Source organism: Hippocampus bargibanti, linkage group LG04 (assembly GCF_051943395.1).
Source record: "Hippocampus bargibanti isolate YZ-2025 linkage group LG04, ASM5194339v1, whole genome shotgun sequence".
Lineage (NCBI taxonomy): Eukaryota > Metazoa > Chordata > Actinopteri > Syngnathiformes > Syngnathidae > Hippocampus > Hippocampus bargibanti.
This window is the reverse complement of record NC_142737.1, coordinates 11309867-11330301: the sequence shown is the minus strand read 5'-3', so window position 1 is coordinate 11330301 and position 20435 is coordinate 11309867. Positions and strand designations below refer to the sequence as shown.

General features: G+C 39.1%; 2 protein-coding genes across 5 annotated transcripts in view; both read left to right on the top strand.

Moving 5' to 3' along the window:
* nsd3 (nuclear receptor binding SET domain protein 3) overlaps positions 1-4877 on the top strand; it is a 37333-nt gene extending 32456 nt beyond the window's left edge. For all 4 annotated transcript variants that reach the window (XM_088994013.1, XM_088994014.1, XM_088994015.1 and 1 more), the window contains one exon: positions 372-4877. In XM_088994013.1, coding sequence (XP_088850139.1) covers positions 372-673 — 302 coding nt within the window. In that variant the 3' untranslated portion in view covers positions 674-4877. The remainder of the gene's footprint in view (positions 1-371) is intronic.
* Positions 4878-5909: 1032 nt separating this feature from the next.
* On the top strand, positions 5910-20134 carry plpp5 (phospholipid phosphatase 5). The gene is made up of 8 exons (XM_088994010.1): positions 5910-6030; positions 7205-7332; positions 9286-9394; positions 9479-9569; positions 11723-11786; positions 11856-11980; positions 12204-12374; positions 14045-20134. The coding sequence occupies exons 2-8, from the start codon at positions 7262-7264 to the stop codon at positions 14212-14214; spliced, it is 801 nt and encodes a 266-aa protein (XP_088850136.1). The 5' UTR covers positions 5910-6030; positions 7205-7261; the 3' UTR covers positions 14215-20134.
* Positions 20135-20435: the final 301 nt, after the last annotated feature.

The window sequence follows — 20435 nt, the reverse complement described above, 5'->3', positions numbered from 1 at the left end:
AGTACTATCGATATAACCGATATCGATATAACGAGACTTTACTGTATAAGGTGCACAGGATTATAAGGCGCAGGAAGAAAATGAACGCTTTTGGGGGTGCCTTATAGTGCGGAAAATACGGTACATTGCAATTTTTAATAATAATACATTTAATTGATCAGCGCCTTTCAAAACTTTCAATGACACTTTACAGTCACAGAATAGTTTTCAATAAGCATTTGGTGCTGCGACGAGTTCATTTCAGTCACATGTTATGGTGCAGGACGTTCACCCTGACAGTTTTTTACAAACTTTTACAAAGTATTGTTTGCCCAAACGATATTGTAGAGGTGATACATCGTAACCGTTTCTCCCCCCCCCCACACACACAGGTCGTTGGGAATGTCCTTGGCACGACTGCAGTATCTGTGGCACACCGGCAACATCTTTCTGTGACTTCTGCCCTCGCTCCTTTTGCCCGGACCACAAGGCGGGGGCGCTTACCGCCTCTTCTCTGGAGGGCCGCCCCTGCTGTTCCAGCCACAACCCCCTCAGTCCCCTGGCATCCGGCCCCACCTCTGTTCAGCCTCCCCCGCCGCCGCCGCCACCGTTGTCTTCTTCTCTGAGCCCCGTCACTGTCAAAGAGGAACCGCAGGGAGATGACGTGGCACCCTCGTTACCTCGTTCCCTGTAAAATACACTCCTGGCGCTCCACCCATATGTGCTCAAGAAAGGGAATAGAAGATTTTCGGATTGTTTTCTGTCGGATCTTCGGGGGTCGAGACATATGAAGAAGTCCTTCAGTGGCAAGCACGGTGAAATTGGAGCAGCGTAGGGTGAGGAGGTGCGCCATTCTCACGCTCCTCTGGTTGTAAAAAAACAAATCACGAACACACGACAGCGCCAAGATCTCCGGACCAACATCTCATTTTGTTCTCCCGTGCGATAATCCCCAAGTGTTGTCAATAACCGTCCCTTTGTAGGAAGTGAGGCGGCGCGAAGGGGGCGCCATGCCGCTACTCCTCTTGTTTACCTGCTGTACACCGCGGCTGGCGTCTTACACACTTCCGCCGCCCTCCGTCACGTCAACCATCATCATATCCAATTCCCTTTCTCATTAACAAACCGGAGGGGCAACATTTTTGTGCAATGTTTTTTTTAGGACCACACTACATTCCAACATTCATGTAACCATTTTTTTGATATACTTATGGCTATAGATAAATATAATTATATACGTATCTATGTTTGTTAATGTTTACAGGCAGATTTTTTTTTGTCACTTCATCTCAGTGAGTGGTGTATTTCTTTGTTTAGCAAAAACCTCCTTGTGAAAATCGTCCTATTGAGGTGAAATACTGTATAATGATATATAGCGTACTGGTATAACATTACACAAGTACTTGTGACTTTTTTTGTTCGCTCATTTATGTGTACATAATCGGTTTATGATATTGTAAAGTACTTAGCAACATGGAGCACAGCCTCCACACTTGATTTTTCAACACGACAGATTTGTTTTTTTAAATATAAAAGTATGTTCTGCATTTTTTTCTGAGCGGTTGTCAAGGAAGAAAGGGGAGGGGGCAGCCAGTGAGCACTGCTATCTGAGTATCGTTTATCAGCCTTAAAGGACCACCAACACCTCCGGACAAGTTGTGTCCAGAATTTATAAAATCACTTCAAATGACTTCTACTGGGGCGTATTTTACAGATTCCATTACATATAGCTATATTTTATGTTTTAAGACTCGCACTGAATATTCAGGAAGTCTTGTTTTCGAGTTGGTGACAATTCCTGACGTGACGTCACGTTTGGAACACCCCTGACCGAGAAAGTGACACACAATGCATTGTGGCTACTTTCTTTGGTCTGAAAACTTCGTTTTGGTTTGTGTTGATGGCGAAATTAGAAGGAAAACGCATAAATAACGCGATGGTGAATCGTTGGGTGTTGCACCAAGACTACTATTTGATACTAGTTGACACAAATTCCCAGCAGACAAATCAGCCCATTTCCAACGGAGCTTGGGCCGTCTTGTGTATTTTCTGGGACGCTACATTGGAGTCCAGATGCCTCAAAATGATACGGAAGGACTTCTTTAATCGATTGCAAACATTTATGCTTTCCTCTTCAGAACTATTTGAATCATATTCATAACTGGATGAGTAACAAGAAAGCATTTTCTCCCAATCTGAAGCCATTGTTTTGATTCTCGAGCAAGGTAAGACGTCCTGGCGTGACGTCACGAACAAGGGGGCGGCACCTTCTGAAACTCACCATTTCTGATGTCATTTTGAAGTAGTTTTGGGCCACTAACTCATTTTTATTGGTGTTTTTCAGTTGACTAAAAATAGCAGCCTGCGTTTTAGGTATTTTAGATGCTATAAAAAGTTTTTCTGATGTCAGTTAGGAAACAAAGAAAATGGTGTCGGTTGTCCTTTAAGGAGTGATTTGAGTTCCATTGTGGCTGGAGGAGCTTCTGCCCAGATGCATTTCAATGATATTTGTGTACTGTGACCTTTTTATGTTGATGTTGTTTGCCAAAACTTCTCTGAAAAGCACTTTTCACGCGCCTTGTCATTCATTACACTAGTTAGTTAGGTCACACATATACGGAAATGTGTATTAAAGGAACATTAAGTGTTTTGAAAATGGATACCTCTTCTTCTGGTACTAACATAAGAGTTTAAAAATGTATTGTGATGAAAAGGAAAAAAAATTGGGGAGGGTTAAAGGGGGCAAAATCTGAACAACCTGCCAGCCTCGTGTTGAAGAAATTGTGAATTAGTTTCATGATACGCAGTCCAGTAGAGTGTACAAAATACAACCTGTACAGTGTTTTTAAATTGCTCATCTGTCGAAATCTTTTTGTATTTATTGCACCACATTTTATACCAATTGCTTTGTCAAACACCGGTGCAGTATCCCCTTGTTTCCACTGTGTAACATTTAAAAAGGAAAAAAAAAAATGATGGCTTCATGTATTATACCTGTAATTAGTGCATCATTTATTTTTTTTCTTCTTTTTGGTGTAATGATTCCACATTAGCCGCTGCTTATGTGCGGTGACTTGTCACTGTCACTGTAAAGCAGTTCAGGATTGGAATGTTTATCATCATGCTCCCCGGATCTTAGGGTATTTTATTTGTTTTCACCTTGCTAGTTGATTGCGGTCATAAGACACTTAAGTGGGTGTCAATGCACAACCAGTTATTTAGGAAATGTCTAATGTTAAAGGTTTGCTTATTTTTATTTCACTTGGTGGTGTAAAGTGCCGTGAAAAAGTAGTTGAATTCTGTATCTTTTTTTTTGCATAGTTGAATGTGTTGGATCATCAAACAAGTGTAATTATCCGATGAATGAGAAAGAGATGCAAAATACTGTTTTTAGGGGGGGGGGAAATCAATCAATTAAACTTTTAGCCAACTTAACTCTTTCTAAAAAAAGGGATTAAACAGTTAATTCATGAGTTAACAAGAGAAGCAAGCCCTTTCTCTACAAAGGGTCAGGTAGCTTTGAATATTTGTTTGCCTTAACTCATTCACTGCCAGACGATGTGCAAAAATGGTTCCACTCCAGTGCCAGGGTTTTTGTCATTGTCACTTGAATTCCAGGACCAACAGAATATGGAGTTTTAGGAATACATAAGCATTCAATACAGCGTTAGAAACCTTAGACTCTCTTCTTTAAACAGAAAATAAGTTAATTCCTCAATGGGTCTTGAGTTATACAAGGTTGAAATGGGAGCAGCTGTCCAAAATACAATGCAATACATATATCTTGTTTTATATAGCGCTTTAACAACAGCTGAAGCTGGAACAAAGCGCTAACATGGAAAAAAGCGGAATGCTTCCCCATTGTGGACATGAAAAACATTCCCAGAGGTCATGGCCACGGCTTTATCAGCACCCAAGCATGAAAAAACAAAACCCGAACAAATTCGGCAATGGCGCTGTACGTCATATTTTCAATTCCCGAATAGATCCGTGAATGGCAGTGAATGAGTTAAAAAGTTAAATAATCATAGTCAACTTCATTTCATATTTACTTGCGTTATCTGTTGTGTGATATTTACATTTGTTTGGTGATTGTAAAAGGGGAGGAAGTATGCAAAAAAATGTGAGAATAGAACAATTAGATTCACGGTCTTGTACATGATGCACTTCCGCTAGTGCTTTCCTTTCAACTTAGTCATTTATCATCCAGGCACTTTTCACACTCAAGCATGTCACCAACCCAAACTTGAATGTTATTATTTATTCATGTGTTATTTTAAGTGTGGACCACAGACATTTTTTTGTTGTTGTTATTGGTGGTGATTCATAGTGGCATGACTTTTTTTTTTTGTCTTTTCAAGGTGACTGTTAAGTTGAACTGCACATGATTGAATCTTAAAATTCCTCATCACAGCATAAATTAATTTACTTCGTTGTAGTTTTCTATCATGAAGGCAGCAACCCTCACGTACACCCCCCCCCCCCCCCATATGCAGATTGCATGATGTCGCTCAGTGCCATTTTGCCCTCTCTGCTCATGCAGTGGCAGTATTAGAACACTTCATTTGTGTGTTGCATCATTTTATATTACTTCACAAAAATTGTGCTTTATTCATTCGTGCCATTATTTGATGAGGAAAAAAAGCCCCTTAGCATGTTTGTTCCTTTGTAAGTGCCCCTTGAAGCTTCAGACTGACTTTTCAAAGCGTCATGAAACTCTTTAAAATATCTCTTCTAACAACTAGAATCAGCCACCCCTCTCATGCTTTAAATTTTGTATTCAATGCTGGCTGTTGTTGAATTTTTGATTGACAGGGAAGAATTTGTGTTGTGCTGAATAAAAACTCACTGGCACAGCACTCATTTTTTTTTTCTAGTAGAATGACGTTGATTTACTAACTGGGGTCATATCTATCTTTCTTGGTGTTGCTTCAATGAAAAACGTGGATGAACACGACCAACATGTTGATTACTGTTCAACCTGTGTTACCGCATACTGTTGGCAAACCTGTAAATAGCCTTGCATTGTATTTGCATAGAATCATGTTAATGTGGCGTGTTATTTTTATTTTATTGCTTTGCTTGTACAATTTCGCTTCTAAATGTCCGTGACTGTTGGAAAGACTCTTTTTGTACATGACCGTCTTTTTATTTGGAAAAAAAATGACTTCTGTCCCTTTTTCATTCAAATGTTAAGTTGGAAGAGTTCAGACATGCCTGAAGTTTGACTTTAATAAAGCTGTACTCTGTCTCAGTGAAACACGAATGTTATGTTGTCTTTTAAATCTGTAGTAAAACTAACTCGGAAGCTTCACAATGAGAGTTAGTGCGCATTCTTACTGTGGACGTGCCCAATCTCCACTTTTCTATGTTAATGGTTAGAAATTAAGCATTGTTTAAATCAAAATGTAATGCTTATTTTAAATACAAAAGCATTTAGACGCTCATTATAGACTATTACGAGAACTGTAATAAATACAACAAAGTAAAACTATTTCCATTGATCAATTTAAAATTAATTCGCGACATGTTGGAAGAAGTGCTGCTAATTATAAGTATTTTAGGGAGGTCACCCACTACAAAATTAGAAACGTTGTATACTATAGTATTATTGAATGATGTGTATTTTGTGAGCAAAGCTATACGACTTCGTTTTACACGTGACGTGGCGTGTTGAATCTATGTTTCACGCAATCATTATTACAATACCATTTCCGTTTTTCAAAACAAAGCGAATTTTTGGATACTGTGAAAAATGTAACAGATATTGTTTATGTGGATCGACATATCATGTGTTTAATCAGGTGCATATTTAGTAAATGAATAACACAATTTATTTAAATCACAAAAATCTATGATTGTCGAATCGAATTCCGACTAACCTTTACATTTGAAAAGCGTATAACGGATATTTTGCGCAATAATAATGACGCGTTCTTCTGGTTCATTGGATGGAGTGTCTCTTGAGTCTCAAACCAAGGAAGATGCCGCAGCCTGTTTTTACAATAAAACTAGCGCTGTCTTGAGGACAGCGAGCTTAGAAAGCTGAGGGTGAGTTGTTAACTGTTGTAATATTCGTGACAGCCCGATCGACATCTTGCTTGACAGATGTGTCAACCAGCTAGCTTGGATGCTAACATCTCTCTTCCATGAACAGGCGATGCGAAGTGTTGTCATTGTTTTGTCATGGTGGTTTGGTTGGTATGTTAATTTTTGATATCTCATAGCATTGTGGCATGCTGAAGTAAAATTTAAAAACAGCTACAGTACGGTGGTAAATAGATACAATGCCAACTATGGACACTTTTTCTAAATATAATTAAACTGATCGATAATGTTGCGTCGGTTTCTTCTTTGAATTCAATCATTGCGTAGTTTAGATCCTACGTGGATGGCTTTTATTATTCATCGTGGGCCAAGCTCCATTTTGTGTCTCTGTTAGAATTTTTGCAAATAAAGAAATACAATATCTTGTACGACTGAGAGCTTACACAGACGTACAATATCATGAGTATGCCAAGGGTAAATTCTCCGATGTAACTATGTATGTATTTTTTACGACAATGGATTATTGAATACTGATATCGGGTATCCCTACTAAAATACGTATTACCAGATCTTACTTCATGGTAAACATGAAGGCTGCTGATGTCAGCAACAAACACAAAAAAACAACAACTGTCATTGCATTTAAAGAGTTTGATGGTTCTCTTTAATCGTAAGTAGATTCGTTGTCAAATCTCCCAGAGCATGATCGTGGCGTGGAGTCGAGCAAGGCGTTTCATCGTGCTGTGATATCCGTCCGATGCCTGTCCGGGTCTTTGCAGGTCTCTTATAGTCTGTGAGTCCGAGATTATTCTGACACAAAGTTTTCAGACCAAACAAAGTACCCAAAGTGCATTGTGTGTCGCGTTCGTGGTCAGGGGCGTTCCAGACGTGACGTCACGTCAGGCATCGTCATCAACTCGAAAACAAGTCTTCCTGAATATTCAGCGCGAGTCTTAAAACGTAAAATATAGCTATATGCGGTGGAATCTTTGTCAAATACGCTCAGTAGAAGTCATTTGTAGTGATTTGACAAATTATGGACACAACTTGTCCGAAGGCGTCGGTTGTCCTTTAAACATTCTGTGAGATTTTCTTCATATCACTTATGTCCCTTGGTACAAATGAAGTTTGGGAACCATTGATGTGCAAGATATATTTAAACATTGCTTTTTTTTAGTGATATAAATCCAGAGGTGATGCGCTGCTCTGACTGAAGTCCACACAGACAGACAAAATGAAGAGGAGGCTGCTTCGTGGACTGCTGTCAGAAATCTGCATCCGCTTGGCGCTCTTTGTGGTTTTCCTGTAAGTCCGATCCATCCCTTAGAATTCGTTATTTAAATATTGGATGAGCGATGAATCTAGGAATGGTCAACCCTAAAATCTTATTTACAATATGATCTATGCAACCCCATTAGCCTAAAAACGGCGTTCTGATTATTATTATGTGTTTAACTCACTGGCAGACATGCAAAAATGTCTCGACTCCAGTGCCAGGGTTTTTGTCATTGACACTTAAATTGCAGAATATTGAGTTTTATGACTACATATAGAGAAATACTAAACACAGCGTTAGAAACCTGAGACTCTTTTCTTTCATCAGAAAAAAGAGTTAATTCCTAAATTATATGGGTCTGGAGTTATATGAGCTTGAAATGAGGGTGGCTGTCCAAAATACAATGCAATACATACATGTTGGTGTATACAGCGCTTTAACAACAGCTAAAGCTCCAACAAAGTGCTAACATGGAAACAAGGGAAATGCTTCCCCCTTATGGAAAATAAAAAAATATTCCCAGAGGACATGGCCAGCGCTTTATCGGCAGCCAAGCATGAAAAAACAAAACCCGAACAAATTCAGGAATGGCGCTCTACGTCATATTTTTATTTATGACTGAAGCAGCTAAATCTACTCGTTTATATCCAGCTGAGGAGGTGTTCATTTTGCCAATCTCTCTCAACTGGACATCACATAATCGCACGCACGCACGCATGCACGCACAATAAATACTACTACTATTCCAACTATATATGATACTTTGTTTATTCAATGTAAAATTGTTGCACTGGTGATTAATAGCAAATATATTATTTTGTGAAAAGCATATTTTCAGAGTTTCTATTTGAGGCTTCACTAAAGCAAACTTTATTTGAGTTAAAGACAATTTGGTGCATAAAATATATCTTCAATAAACCTTGTTTTGATGTTTTATTTATTTAATGGACAAACGACACCATTTTTTGTTTCCTAACTGACATCAGAAAAACGTTTTATAGCATCTAAAATACCCAAAACACGCAGGCTGATATTTTTAGTCAAATGCAAAACACAAATAATAATGACTTAAAATGTCCCAAAACTACTTCAAAATGACCTCGGGATGGCGAGTTTCATAAGGTCCCGCCCCCTTGTTCGTGACGTCACACCAAGACGTCCTGCCTTGCTCTAGAATCAAAACAATGGCTTCAGATTCGGAGAAGATGCTTTCTTGTTACTCATCCAGTTATGAATATGATTCAAATAGTTCTGAACAGGAAAGCATAAATGTTTGCAATCGATTAAAGAAGTCCTTCCGTATGAATTCGAGCCGTCAGGACTCCAATGTAGCGTCCCAGAAAATGCACAAGATGGCGCCCAAGCTCCGTTGGAAATGGGCTGATTTGTCTGCTGGGAATTTGTGTCAACTGGTATCAAATAGTAGTCTTGGTGCAACTCACAACGATTCACCATCACGTTATTTATGTGTTTTCCTTCTAATTTCGCCATTAACACAAAGATTTCAGACCAAACAAAGTACCCAAAATGCATTGTGTGTTGCTTTCTCGGTCAGGAGTGTCATCACCTCGAAAACAAGACTTTCTGAATATTCAGCGCGAACCTTAAAACGTAAAATATAGCTATATGCGGTGGAATCTTTGTAAAATACGCTCAGTAGAAGTCATTTGAAGTGATTTTACAAATTATGGACACAACTTGTCCGGAGGCGTCGGTTGTCCTTTAATTTAATCTATTTTTTTATTTCATAAATTTGTGATGTGGTTAAATCCAACTTATATTCTAATTCTCACTACTAAAAATGTAAAACAATGCTTTCCTTTGTTGTTGTACCAGAGTTGGGGCAACCCGAGTCCTGGTAAAAACAACATAAAGGCATACTCTAGTGCAGTCTGACGTAATGCATGTGACACTCAGCACCGGAATGTAAATCGGACGTTGGGCAGCGTCTGTATTGAACCAGTTATCCTTCATTCCCTCAGGGTGACAGAACAGCTTCCCCCTTTCTACCGTGAGATCCAACCAGAGGAGATATGGTTGTATAAATTCCAACGAGTGGAGCAAGATCATGTTCCCACATCACTCATGTTTGTAAGTGACCTGAGAGTTCGAGATATTTCGGTTGTTTACCTGTTTTTTTAAAGTTTGTACTATGCCTCCTCTTCGCCGCAACAGAGCATCGCTGTCTTCACACCATTATTTGTCATCCTGGTCTTCACCATTGTGATGAAGCCAGACCGCAGCGACGCCAAGGAAGCATCATTGGGTGAGTTGTCAGAATACACGATGGTCTTGAACAATGAGTTGAACTCATTGGCTGCCATTCCCGAATTTATTTGGGAATTGAAAATGTGTAATTGAAAATGTGTAATGTGGAGCGCCATTCCAGAATTTGTTCGGCTTTCGGTTTTTCTCGTGTTCCGGTAAAGCGCTGGTCAGACCTCTGTCAATGTTTTTCCCTTTCACGAGGGGGCAGTATTTGACTTTTGTCTATATTAGTGCTTTGTTAATACAATAATACATACACGCTTCAGCTGTTGCTGAAGTGTGTATGTATGTATTGTATTATGTACAGCTACCCCCATTTCAAGCTCAGATAACTCCAGCCCCATATAACTTAGGAAGTATCTCTTTTTTTTCTGATGAAAGAAGAGAGAAGTCTAAGGCAGTGGGTCAAACATACGGCCCCCAAGGACGTTGGATCAGGCCTACAGGATAATTTAAAAGTGAAAAACAATGCACAAACGACATGGAATTCATATTTTAATGATGTGCAATTCAAGGATTGTCCACTGGGAGCAGAGTTGTGCTGTTTCGATTAACGTAGAAGAAAACAGCTGTGTTTTATTTCAAACCCGGGTGTTTTTTTCCAAATCGCGGTTTCAACACCCTCATTAGCCAAAATGTCAGACTCATCACAGCGAAAAATATGACTGCAGCAATTCATCAAGTTTGACGAACTGCTGGCTGGTCTGAGGAAACAGCAGTCAACGTTCACCCAGAGCCAAGAAGTCAGTGAAGCAGCAGTAAAAGCCAGCTATCTAATTACTAGCCAAATAGCATTAGCATCAAAGCCGTATTCCGACGGTGACTTTGTTAGACGATGCATCGATGAAAACGTTTCTTCAGCCGTCATCTGTACTTTACAGATTTAAGTACAGATGTCGGCTGAAGAAACCTTTTCATCGATGGACCACTCCTGTACGACTAAGAGCTTACACAGACGTTAGACGATGCATGTTGAAGGCAGCTGAATTTGTATGTCCCGACAAGCGACACGCTTTTGTCGATATTAACCTGACGAGGAATACTATCGCAGAATACACCGAAACTCATGAAAAACATGATACAGTGAGACCTCAACTTACGAACTTAATTGGTTCCCAGACAGAGTGTGTAAGGCAGGGGTGGGCACTCCTGGTCCTGGAGGGCCACCCTCCTGCATGTTTTCCAAGTCTCTTTGTTGCAACACACCTGATTCAAATGAGCAGGTTCAATGTAAGGCTTCCGCAGAGCTTGGTGGTTATCTGATTATCTGATACACTGTAAGGCGAAAAGTGTGTATCTCAAAAAAATAATTCCCATAGGAAACCATTAAAATGGGAATAATCCGTTCCCGGGTTTCCATAAAATATACGTTTCGACTAAATAAGCCTTAAAACTACACACAACACACCTTATTCTATGTATAATAAATGTGCTATTGTATTTTAATGAAAGAAATACACTGCATTGTATCATAACGTCACTTGGCATTGGAGGTCGAAGGTCAAAGGGAATTGCTGTTTGGAAAGAGAGGCACATTACATGACGACTGTAATTAAAGAAATAAACTGTGCTGTAAAATAAAGTTTTATTTAACTTTTTGATGGTCGTTGATGGCTTATGGAAGGAGAGTCACCTTCCATAAGGACTGTTGGTAACTTAACCTCTGGTGCTGTTCGGTTGTGTGCTTCCGCCGAAGATCACTCCGCCAGCCGTGATGAGTGTGTATTATGAAAATAGTGCTTATTATAAGGTTTAATTTTCAGAAATTTGACGTTTGTAAGACAAAAAGTTTGTAAGTTGAGGTGTTTGTAAGTTGAGGTCTCACTGTATTTTGATTATTTACAGCATGTACGGTATCATTTTAATGGTCCGGCCCACTTGTGCCCACTTTTAGGACTACATGTTTATGTAGTCCTAAAACTCAACATTCGGTGCGTCCTGCAATTTGAATGAAAATGACAAAAACCCTGGCACTGGAGTGTGGACACCTTTTTTTACATCATCTGGCTGTGAATGACTAAATTTGTTTCATGATGAGAGTGTTACACTTTTGAATTTGCTCACGTATCACATCCATGAGATCTGTAAGGAACTGCACTTGTTAAAATGCTCTTTCCTCACTTCCTATCATTGCCCCCTTCTCTTATCCAGCCGTGACGTTGACACTGGTGCTGAACGGTGTTTTTACCAACATCATCAAACTTGCTGTCGGCAGGTAAAAACAATGCAGATCAGAACACTGTTGACAAACCAGAGGTGAAATAACACTTATTTTCTCCATTAGGCCAAGGCCAGACTTCTTCTATCGCTGTTTCCCAGACGGTCAGATGAACCTGGAGCTCCGCTGCAACGGTGATCCAGATGTGGTTATGGAGGGAAGAAAGAGTTTTCCCAGTGGACACTCTTCATGTGAGATATAATCACACCCTGTAGATGGAATTTAAAGCTCAATAATCAAAATTGTCATTGGACTTTGTCATGTCAGGTCGCCCATTAGCCAAGATTTGTATATTTTGTGGAGGATTGGTAGCGGTTATCTCGGTCATTGGCAAAGAGTGTGTAGTAATCACCCGTTTATCATGGTTAATAGGGACCAGAAATCCGTGTTTATCCTTCATTCTTCTCTTTCTAGTTGCTTTTGCAGGGCTGGGCTTCACAGCGCTTTACATCGGCGGAAAGCTGCGATGCTTCAATGCAGCCGGTCAAGGCAGAGCTTGGCGACTCTGTGCTTTCCTCACCCCTTTAATTGTAGCGCTGACCATTGCCCTTTCCAGAACCTGCGACTACAAACACCACTGGCAAGGTCAGTCTGAGGCTACATCGTCCTAACGGTGAATGGAATAATAAGGGAGTGTTTTGATTGATAAAAAAGATGATACAAAAGCACAGGGTTTATAAATTACAGTCATCCCTCGTTTTTCGCAGTTAATGGGGACCACGACTACCCTCGATAGTCAAAAATCCAAGTAGGGTTTGGCACACAAACACCACTGTCATTGGGTGACGTCAGAACTGGGAACCAATCAAACTACAGCCATGTACAAAACCTCTGAGTCATTCGGGATTTATTTTTTTTTAGGAACGTTTTTTTCAGACAACAGTAGGCCTTCATGTTCTTTTACCAGGACACGGGTTGCCCCAATTCTGGTAAAACAACAAAGCAAAGCATTTTTTTTTAACATTTTTTAGTCATGAGAGTTAGAATATTGGTTTGATTCTACCAAATCACAAATTTATCCATCCATCCATTTTCCGTACCGCTTATTCCTCATTAGGGTCGCGGGGGATCCTGGAGCCTATCTCAGCTGTCTTTGGGCATGAGGCGGGGGACACCCTGAATTGGTTGCCAGCCAATCGCAGGGCACACAAAGACATACAACAGTCACTCTCACACTCACACCCCGGGACAACTTGGAGTGGTTAATATGCCTGGCATGCATGTTTTTGGCGTGTGAGAGGAAACCGGACGACCCGGAGAAAACCCACCCGGGCCCGGGGAGAACATGCAAACTCCACACTGGGAGGCCAGACCGGGACGCGAACCGGCGACCTCTGCACTGTGAATCTGGTGTGCTAACCACTCAACTACCGGGCCGCACAAATGTATTAACTATAAAATAAATAAAACATCAAAACAAGGTTTATTGAAGATATATTTTATGCGCAAAATTGACTTTCACTCAAATAAAGTTTGCTTTATTGAAGCCTTGAATAGAAACAATGAAAATATGCTCTTCACAAAATAATATTTGCAATTAATCACCAATTTTACATTGAATAAACAAAGTGTCATAGAAGTAATAGTACAGTGCTACCTAGGTTTACGAACCCCTTGGCTTACGAACTTTTTGGTTTACGAACGTTACATTTATGAAAGTCTTACCTTGGCATACGAACTTTTTTCATATACGGAGCTGCCTCAATGAGTGACGTCTCGTTCGCGAACGAGCCCGTTCTTCTAAAAACAAAATGGCAGCCGACTGTTTTTGTCATCTATTCCCCGCCCCCAGTCTTCGGTTAAAGCCACGTGATTAGTCAAGAACGCAGCAGTGAGGGGGGGTGGTTTATACCGGCCACTCCATTCCATCAAGCCATCAACGACCATTACAAAGGTAAATAAAATGACTTCATTATACAGTACAGTTTATTTCTTTAATTATAATACCATAGCACATTTATTATACATAAAATAAGGTATATTTTGTGTAGTTTTAAGGCTTGGAAAATTAGAAAGTAGAAAATTATTTTTTATGGGCATCTTGGAACGGATTATTCTCATTTTAATGGTTTCCTATGGGAAATTAATTTTTGGAATACACACTTTTCGCCTTACACACTCTGTCTGGGAACCAATTAAATTCGTAAGCCAAGGTGTCACTGTAATTCGAAACTTGTCTATATGTGCCCTTTGACTGACGAGTCGAGTTCTGTTGCGACCGTAATGACCCATTGACCTTGTCGTATTGCTTATAGATGTGCTAGTGGGTTCTCTGCTAGGCCTGGCCTTCGCCTGGTTGTGCTACAGGCAGCACTACCCCGCGCTTCACGAAGACAACTGCCACAGCCCGCTGAGTCAAGGAGAGCTTGTCCCTGCGGCACAGCAACGCAAGCTAGCCAACTCCAACTACATCCTGCCCATGTAAAACCACTCCAGTCATTTATTTAAGTGTTCTGTTGTTGGAATATCACAACTCCCATTATGGAAAGTGGATTTGAGGTAAGCATGGCACGTGGGCCGTTTTATTTGATTTGGAAAGAATAACAGCATTCTAAGAGCCAATAGACATTATTTATCTTTGTAACAAAATACATTTTCATGTGTTTTCTCACTCAAATTTGTCATGCTTTTACACAGTGACATGACACACAATCCAGATATGATCCCTTTTCACACTGCACTTAACAGCAGGGGTCGAGCAACCATGAATTCAGCGCAGCCGGGTGGTGTGGCAGAAGGACATTTTGCTCTGTAGTGGAGTGTTGGGACACATGAGCGATGACACGGATGCACAAATTTAAGAAGTCACTGCACCTTGCATAGTCTGAACTAGACTTTGAAGTGGCCTTAATGCAGCAAAAAATAAGCTGTTTACCTCATTCACTGCCAGACGTGCAAAAATGTGTTCGCTCCAGTGCCAGAGTTTTTGTCATTTTCTCTCAAATTCCAGGACCCACAGAATAATGAGTTTTAGGACGACATAAACATTCAATGCAGCGTAAGAAACCTTAGATTCTGTTCTTTCAGCAGAAAAAAAGTTAATTCCTAAATTATATGGGTCTGGAGTTATATGAGCTTGAAATGAGGGTGGCTGTCTAAAATACAATGCAATACATAAATATTGGTTTATGTAGCGCTTTAACAGCAGCTGAAGCTGGAACAAAGCGCTAACATGGAAAAAAAGAGAAAAGTTGCCCCCTTGTGGAAGGGAAAAAACAAATCCAGAGGTCTGACCAGCGCTTCATTGGCACCCAAGCGAGAAAAAACAAAACCGAAGTAATTCAGGAATGGCGCTCTACATCATATTTTCAATTCCCGAAGAAATCTGAATGGCAGTGAATGAGTTAAATTATATGGGTCTGGAGTAATACTGTATGAGGTGCAAGTAGGGGTGGCTGTACAAAAGGCAAATGCTACCCCCTTGTGGAAGGGAAAAACATCACCGGAGGTCTGACCGCAGCTTGATTCTCACCCCCCAGCAAGAAAAACCAAAACCCGAACAAATCTGGGAATGGCATTCATATTTTAAATTCCCAAATAAATTTGGAAATGGCAGTGAATGAGTTAATTCAGCAAAGGATGTATCATTTTGTATATACACAATGTATTTACTATTCTGTTGCATGTCTCCTTCTCCCACACCTGTTCCTAAAACAGAGCCAGGGCGATTTTTTACAACAATGTGTTTCTACTTCTCTTCCAAACCGATGTCGGTGCTTCCTAATATGGGCACCTTGACAACCAGGTTGCAGTCATATTTCACTGCTGACGTGCAAACCGTACACACTGAATGAGTGCATTGTGAAAAGGGTTTCACAATTCCTTTTGATGCCAATTGGGCCGGAGAAGTGACCATCAGGTGTCAAACGTCACGTATGCCACGTATTGCCAAATCCAAAGGCAATTCATTGGTGTCGTTTAAACAGAACAGTGACCTCCCAAAAAAAGTTACAGATGCACACTTTTACCATCAGATAACACATCAACAAGTCAATGCTATGCTATTATTAAATTGACCAAATTGGAATAATTTTATGTCACCATTGCTGGGTTATAAGAGGGTGAATTACCTTTTAATTATCATATCTAATGTTAAATTATATGACACTTGTGTGACAACACAGTTATTCCGAACATGCAGAAGGCAATGGTTGTTATTTGTGACCCCTCCAGCAATGGTTGACCCACCGTAAGGATATCTGCGGTGTTATTTCTATCCACTAAAAACATACAAATAGGAGGAAGTAAGAAATGTTGGGACCTTAAAAATAAACAAAACTGCTGCTTTCAGTATACAGTGATACCTTGGCTTACAAACTTAATTGGTACTCAGACAGAGCGTGTAAGGCGAAAAGTGTATATCCCAAAAATTTATTTCCTATAGGAAACCATTAAAATGAGAATAATCTGTTCCCAGGTCCCCATAAAACATAATTTTCTACTTCCTAATTTTCTAAGCCTTAAAACTACACAAAATATACCTTATTTTATGTATAATAAATGTGCTATGGTATTATAATTAAAGAAATAAACTGTACTGTATAAAAAAGTCATTTTATTTACCTTTGTGATGGTCGTTGATGGCTTGATGGAATGGAGTGGCCTGTTTCATCAGCATTAAACACTTGATGAGGAATGTAACCTTCTTCTTTCACCATCTTGAGGAATGATCCCTTATAGGTGCTTTCTCTGTATCTAGTTCCTCATCAATTGTGTTCTGTTTCGCTGGATTGATAGCTTTTTGCATCATTAGTAATAATAATAATACATTACATTTTAAGCGCCTTTCAAGCATAGACCAGCATAGGTACTATAATAAATAAGTGTACAGATGGCTTGTGCGGGTTGTTTGTGGAGCCTGATTGATAGGATATTTCAACCTTGCAGTCTCCACTCTGCCTTTGAACTATCAAACTCTCTCACTGTCGTCTGCCTGTCTCTTTAATGTTTAAACCACCCCCCCTCACTGCTGCGTTCTTGACCGATCATGTGGCTTTAACTGAAGACTGGGAGCGTTAATAGAGGACAAAAACAGTCTGCTGACATTTTATTGTTAGAAGAACGGGCTCGTTCGCAAACGACACATCACTCATTGAGGCAGCGCCGTGTACGAAAAAGTTCGTATGCCAAGGTAAAGTTCGCATGCCAAGGTAACATTTTCATAAATGTAACGTTCGCAAACCTAAAAGTTCATAAGCCAAGGGGTTCGTAAACCGAGGTATCACTGTACATTGTTCGATTTAGTTTGGTTCTTTTCGGTCTTTTGATCTTACTGTTACTTACTTTTAATGGAATCATGACATTATTTGACCTGGTCTGTCATATAATTTCCAAGAGCAAATGGAGGAACAGGGTCAGTATCACTATAAAGTGCCTTTGATGTTCTCGGCAGAATCATAAAAGAAAATGTTGCAAACTAATGTAAAACGGAGGTTCTAATTATAATTCATAACACATTTACACACGTGCCACTGCAATGATAAATGTATATATTTTTTCATTTTATGCTTTCTTTTCATTTGTTGTACCGTATTTTCTGGAATATAAGGCACACCTTCAACAAATGACATATTTAAAAACATTTTCCATACATAAGGTGCACCGCATTATAAGGGGCACATTCAATTAATTACATATTTTAAAACGTTTTCCATACATAGGGCGCACCGGATTATGAGGCGCATGGTCACCTTTTGAAAAAAAAATATTTTGGGTGCGCCTCATAGTGCAGAAAATACGGTACTTTATCCACACATGAATTTGGCATGTCATGCATGCTCCTGTGTTAAATGGTAAACCAATTGTTGGCAACCTTTTATTGTCCACAAGCAGTTATTTAAACAAAAAGTCACTTTATTATTTAGATTCTGTTTTCAGAATCAAAACATTCCATCTTGAGATTTATGTCCGCCATATCATTATACTGCACTTTTCAGAAACATTCTCTGAGTTGCATTAATTAAGACCAGCAATTTGTCTTTGTTATATGGTAGTTTCAAAATCATATTTCCAATTAATCTCTCTTTATTTTCATTATATTGTCTGTTTAGGTTGACTGCTTTTGAAAAGGGAGCTAGTTGCTTATTCCCCTCACCCCCACTCAGTATTGCGATTCTATTTAATATGCGTCAACCGAAAAAAGGAAACTTCACCAACATGTAGCATATTTCTCACAACATAACATCTAGTTAATCCAATGAGCATAAGGTTGTGTATGGAGTAGTATGGAAAATGTGACCTTTATGAAGGGTGAAGAAGGCACCTTATTGAGATATTGACTCAGCTGTGGGTTAAACAAAAAAAAAGTGGGAGGGGGAATCTTCAACCCTACAATACTCGTCATATATAAAAGCTCACTTTTATAAATTTAACATGGTCCTTTGCCTTTAAGAAAAATGGATTCCTGATACAATCCAATACATATTTATTTATATAGCGCTTTAATAACAGCTGAAGCTTGAACAAAGCCCTTAACATGGACAACTATCAACTATCACTTGAATATACTGCAGAAATTTGAAAATGGAGCTGGAATTAAAAATCAAAATGACTTCATGAAAGGTAGTCTAAAATAATAATAATACATTTGGTTTCGAAGCACCTTTCAAAACTCTCGAGGTCACTTTACAGTCACAGGATATTTTTTTTTCTGTGGGTGAGCAGTGGCAGCCACAAGCGCCAGCATTCACTTAACCCGGAAGTAACTCAAATAGATAGAAAGCTAGCTAGCGAATACATAGCTAATAGCTAGTGAATAGAGAGCTAATAGCTAGCGAATAGATAGCTAATAGCTAAGGAATAGATAGCTAATAGCTAGCGAATAGATAGCTATGAGACAGTGGATAGCTAATAGCTAGTGGATAGATAGCTATTAGCTAGCACATAGATAGCTAATAGCTAGCGAATAGATAGCTAATAGCTAAGGAATAGATAGCTAATAGCTAGCGAATAGATAGCTAGTAGCTAGTGGATAGATAGCTATTAGCTAGTGAATAGATACCCATTAGCTAGTGAATACATAGCTAATAGCTAGCGAATACCCAGCAACTAGATAGCTAATACTATATTGATAACACGGTGACTCATGGACTCCGTTTTTTTCCTGTGTGACAAACTATACCAAACTCAGTTACATGTTTTTTTCTAGTGTTATATTTGGACATTGTACCAGTTCATCTCTTAACAGAGTAAAAAAATATCAATAAGGCATGTTTTTGACAAATGTCACAATTTTTTTCCTATAGTTGTCAAAAACTACAAACCCAATTCCAACTACATGGTCCAAATATTATTCTTGTCACTATTGTGACAAAAAAAGGGACGGCAATGAAACTTTGCCAGGTGATGCTGCCCCTGTTGGTCGGGCTCTTACATTCTGTTTATATTTAACAACACTTGCAGTGATGTATTTTTATTTTATTTTTTTAAACGTCTCTGTGATAAATTAGTGGTGTGGACAAAAAATATCTGGGAAGCTTCATATTGTTTTTGTGTGAAATCAGCCAAAGTTTTGCAGGGTATTCGCACTTTTGCTAGCCTCTCTGATTACAGCTCAACTCACTGATCTTGGGGGCTTTCAGACCAAACCAGGCCCAGATTTTGTGCCTTTTTATTTCTTACTTTGTTCTGTTTATGAAATGTATACTGATTTTCATTCCGTTTTTGTTTTCTAATTCAGGGTTGTCTAGTTTTGACATAATCAAATGATTACTTCAATGTGACTTGATGTTTTTTTTTCACTTGGTACACAATTGGGATATCTTAATGGAAAAAGTAGCATTTATATGTGAATGACAGAATTCCACTACACCAGTTATGACCAACTTTTCCAAATTTGGGGTATTTAGAAGCTGGACTTGAATTTTCAATGTTTGTTTACCCAAAATGTGATCATGTTAAAAGCACGGGTCCTTTGACTAGTTTGTTAGCAAAACGAGTAGGCACTGAAAATCTTGCATGTTTCTTTGTGTATATTTATAACAAAAAACAACTCTTAACTCTTATTTTGCGACAAGGGTGTTAAAATGTAAACAATGTTGTTTAGTTATCCGAAAGGTTTTATCTTCTCTTAAATCAGATTGTTGCCCAGCTCTCCCGATATCTGTTTTGTCAAGTACAAGTGTTTAGCGTTACCTTTATTGTCGGGCACATGTTTGTTTTGTCCCGGATGGACCATTTAGCAACCAATTAACTTTGATTATGGTGTTATTTCATTGGGTCACATTAAATAATATTTGTACAGAAACTGTACATTCTATTTTGTCAGCAAACTCATGTGAGGAAAAGTTATGTAGTTATGGGACTGGTAAAACCAAATTTTGGGGAATAAATTGTAGTCATTCAAACTTTTCTTGTCATTTTATATTCTGTTTACTGCTAATGTACATTAGCCTGTGTTCAATTCACATTTTCTTAAATCCGATTGGTTGACTTCCACTTTAATCAAACCAAAGTTGGTAAGGCACAGGAGGAAAGTGTGACACAAATCCATGGATGTAGTCATTTTCACTGAAAGTCAAGTGATTTTCATTTTTATTCAGCAGTCAATGAAAACAACTGATTCACATTCTATTTTGTTATTGTGTTTTAAATCGTCAGTTGGATCACTGGGCATACGTGTCAAAGAGTCAAAAATAATAAAGATAA

What these genes read in the sequence shown, in the direction of transcription:
- plpp5 (XM_088994010.1), top strand. Translation starts at nt 7,262, where the DNA reads ATGAAGAGGAGGCTGCTTCGTGGACTGCTGTCAGAAATCTGCATCCGC. An exon ending in GCGCTCTTTGTGGTTTTCCT is followed by an intron (nt 7,333 to 9,285) that starts GTAAGTCCGATC and finishes TCATTCCCTCAG; the next exon opens with GGTGACAGAACAGCTTCCCC. An exon ending in CGCCAAGGAAGCATCATTGG is followed by an intron (nt 9,570 to 11,722) that starts GTGAGTTGTCAG and finishes TCTCTTATCCAG; the next exon opens with CCGTGACGTTGACACTGGTG.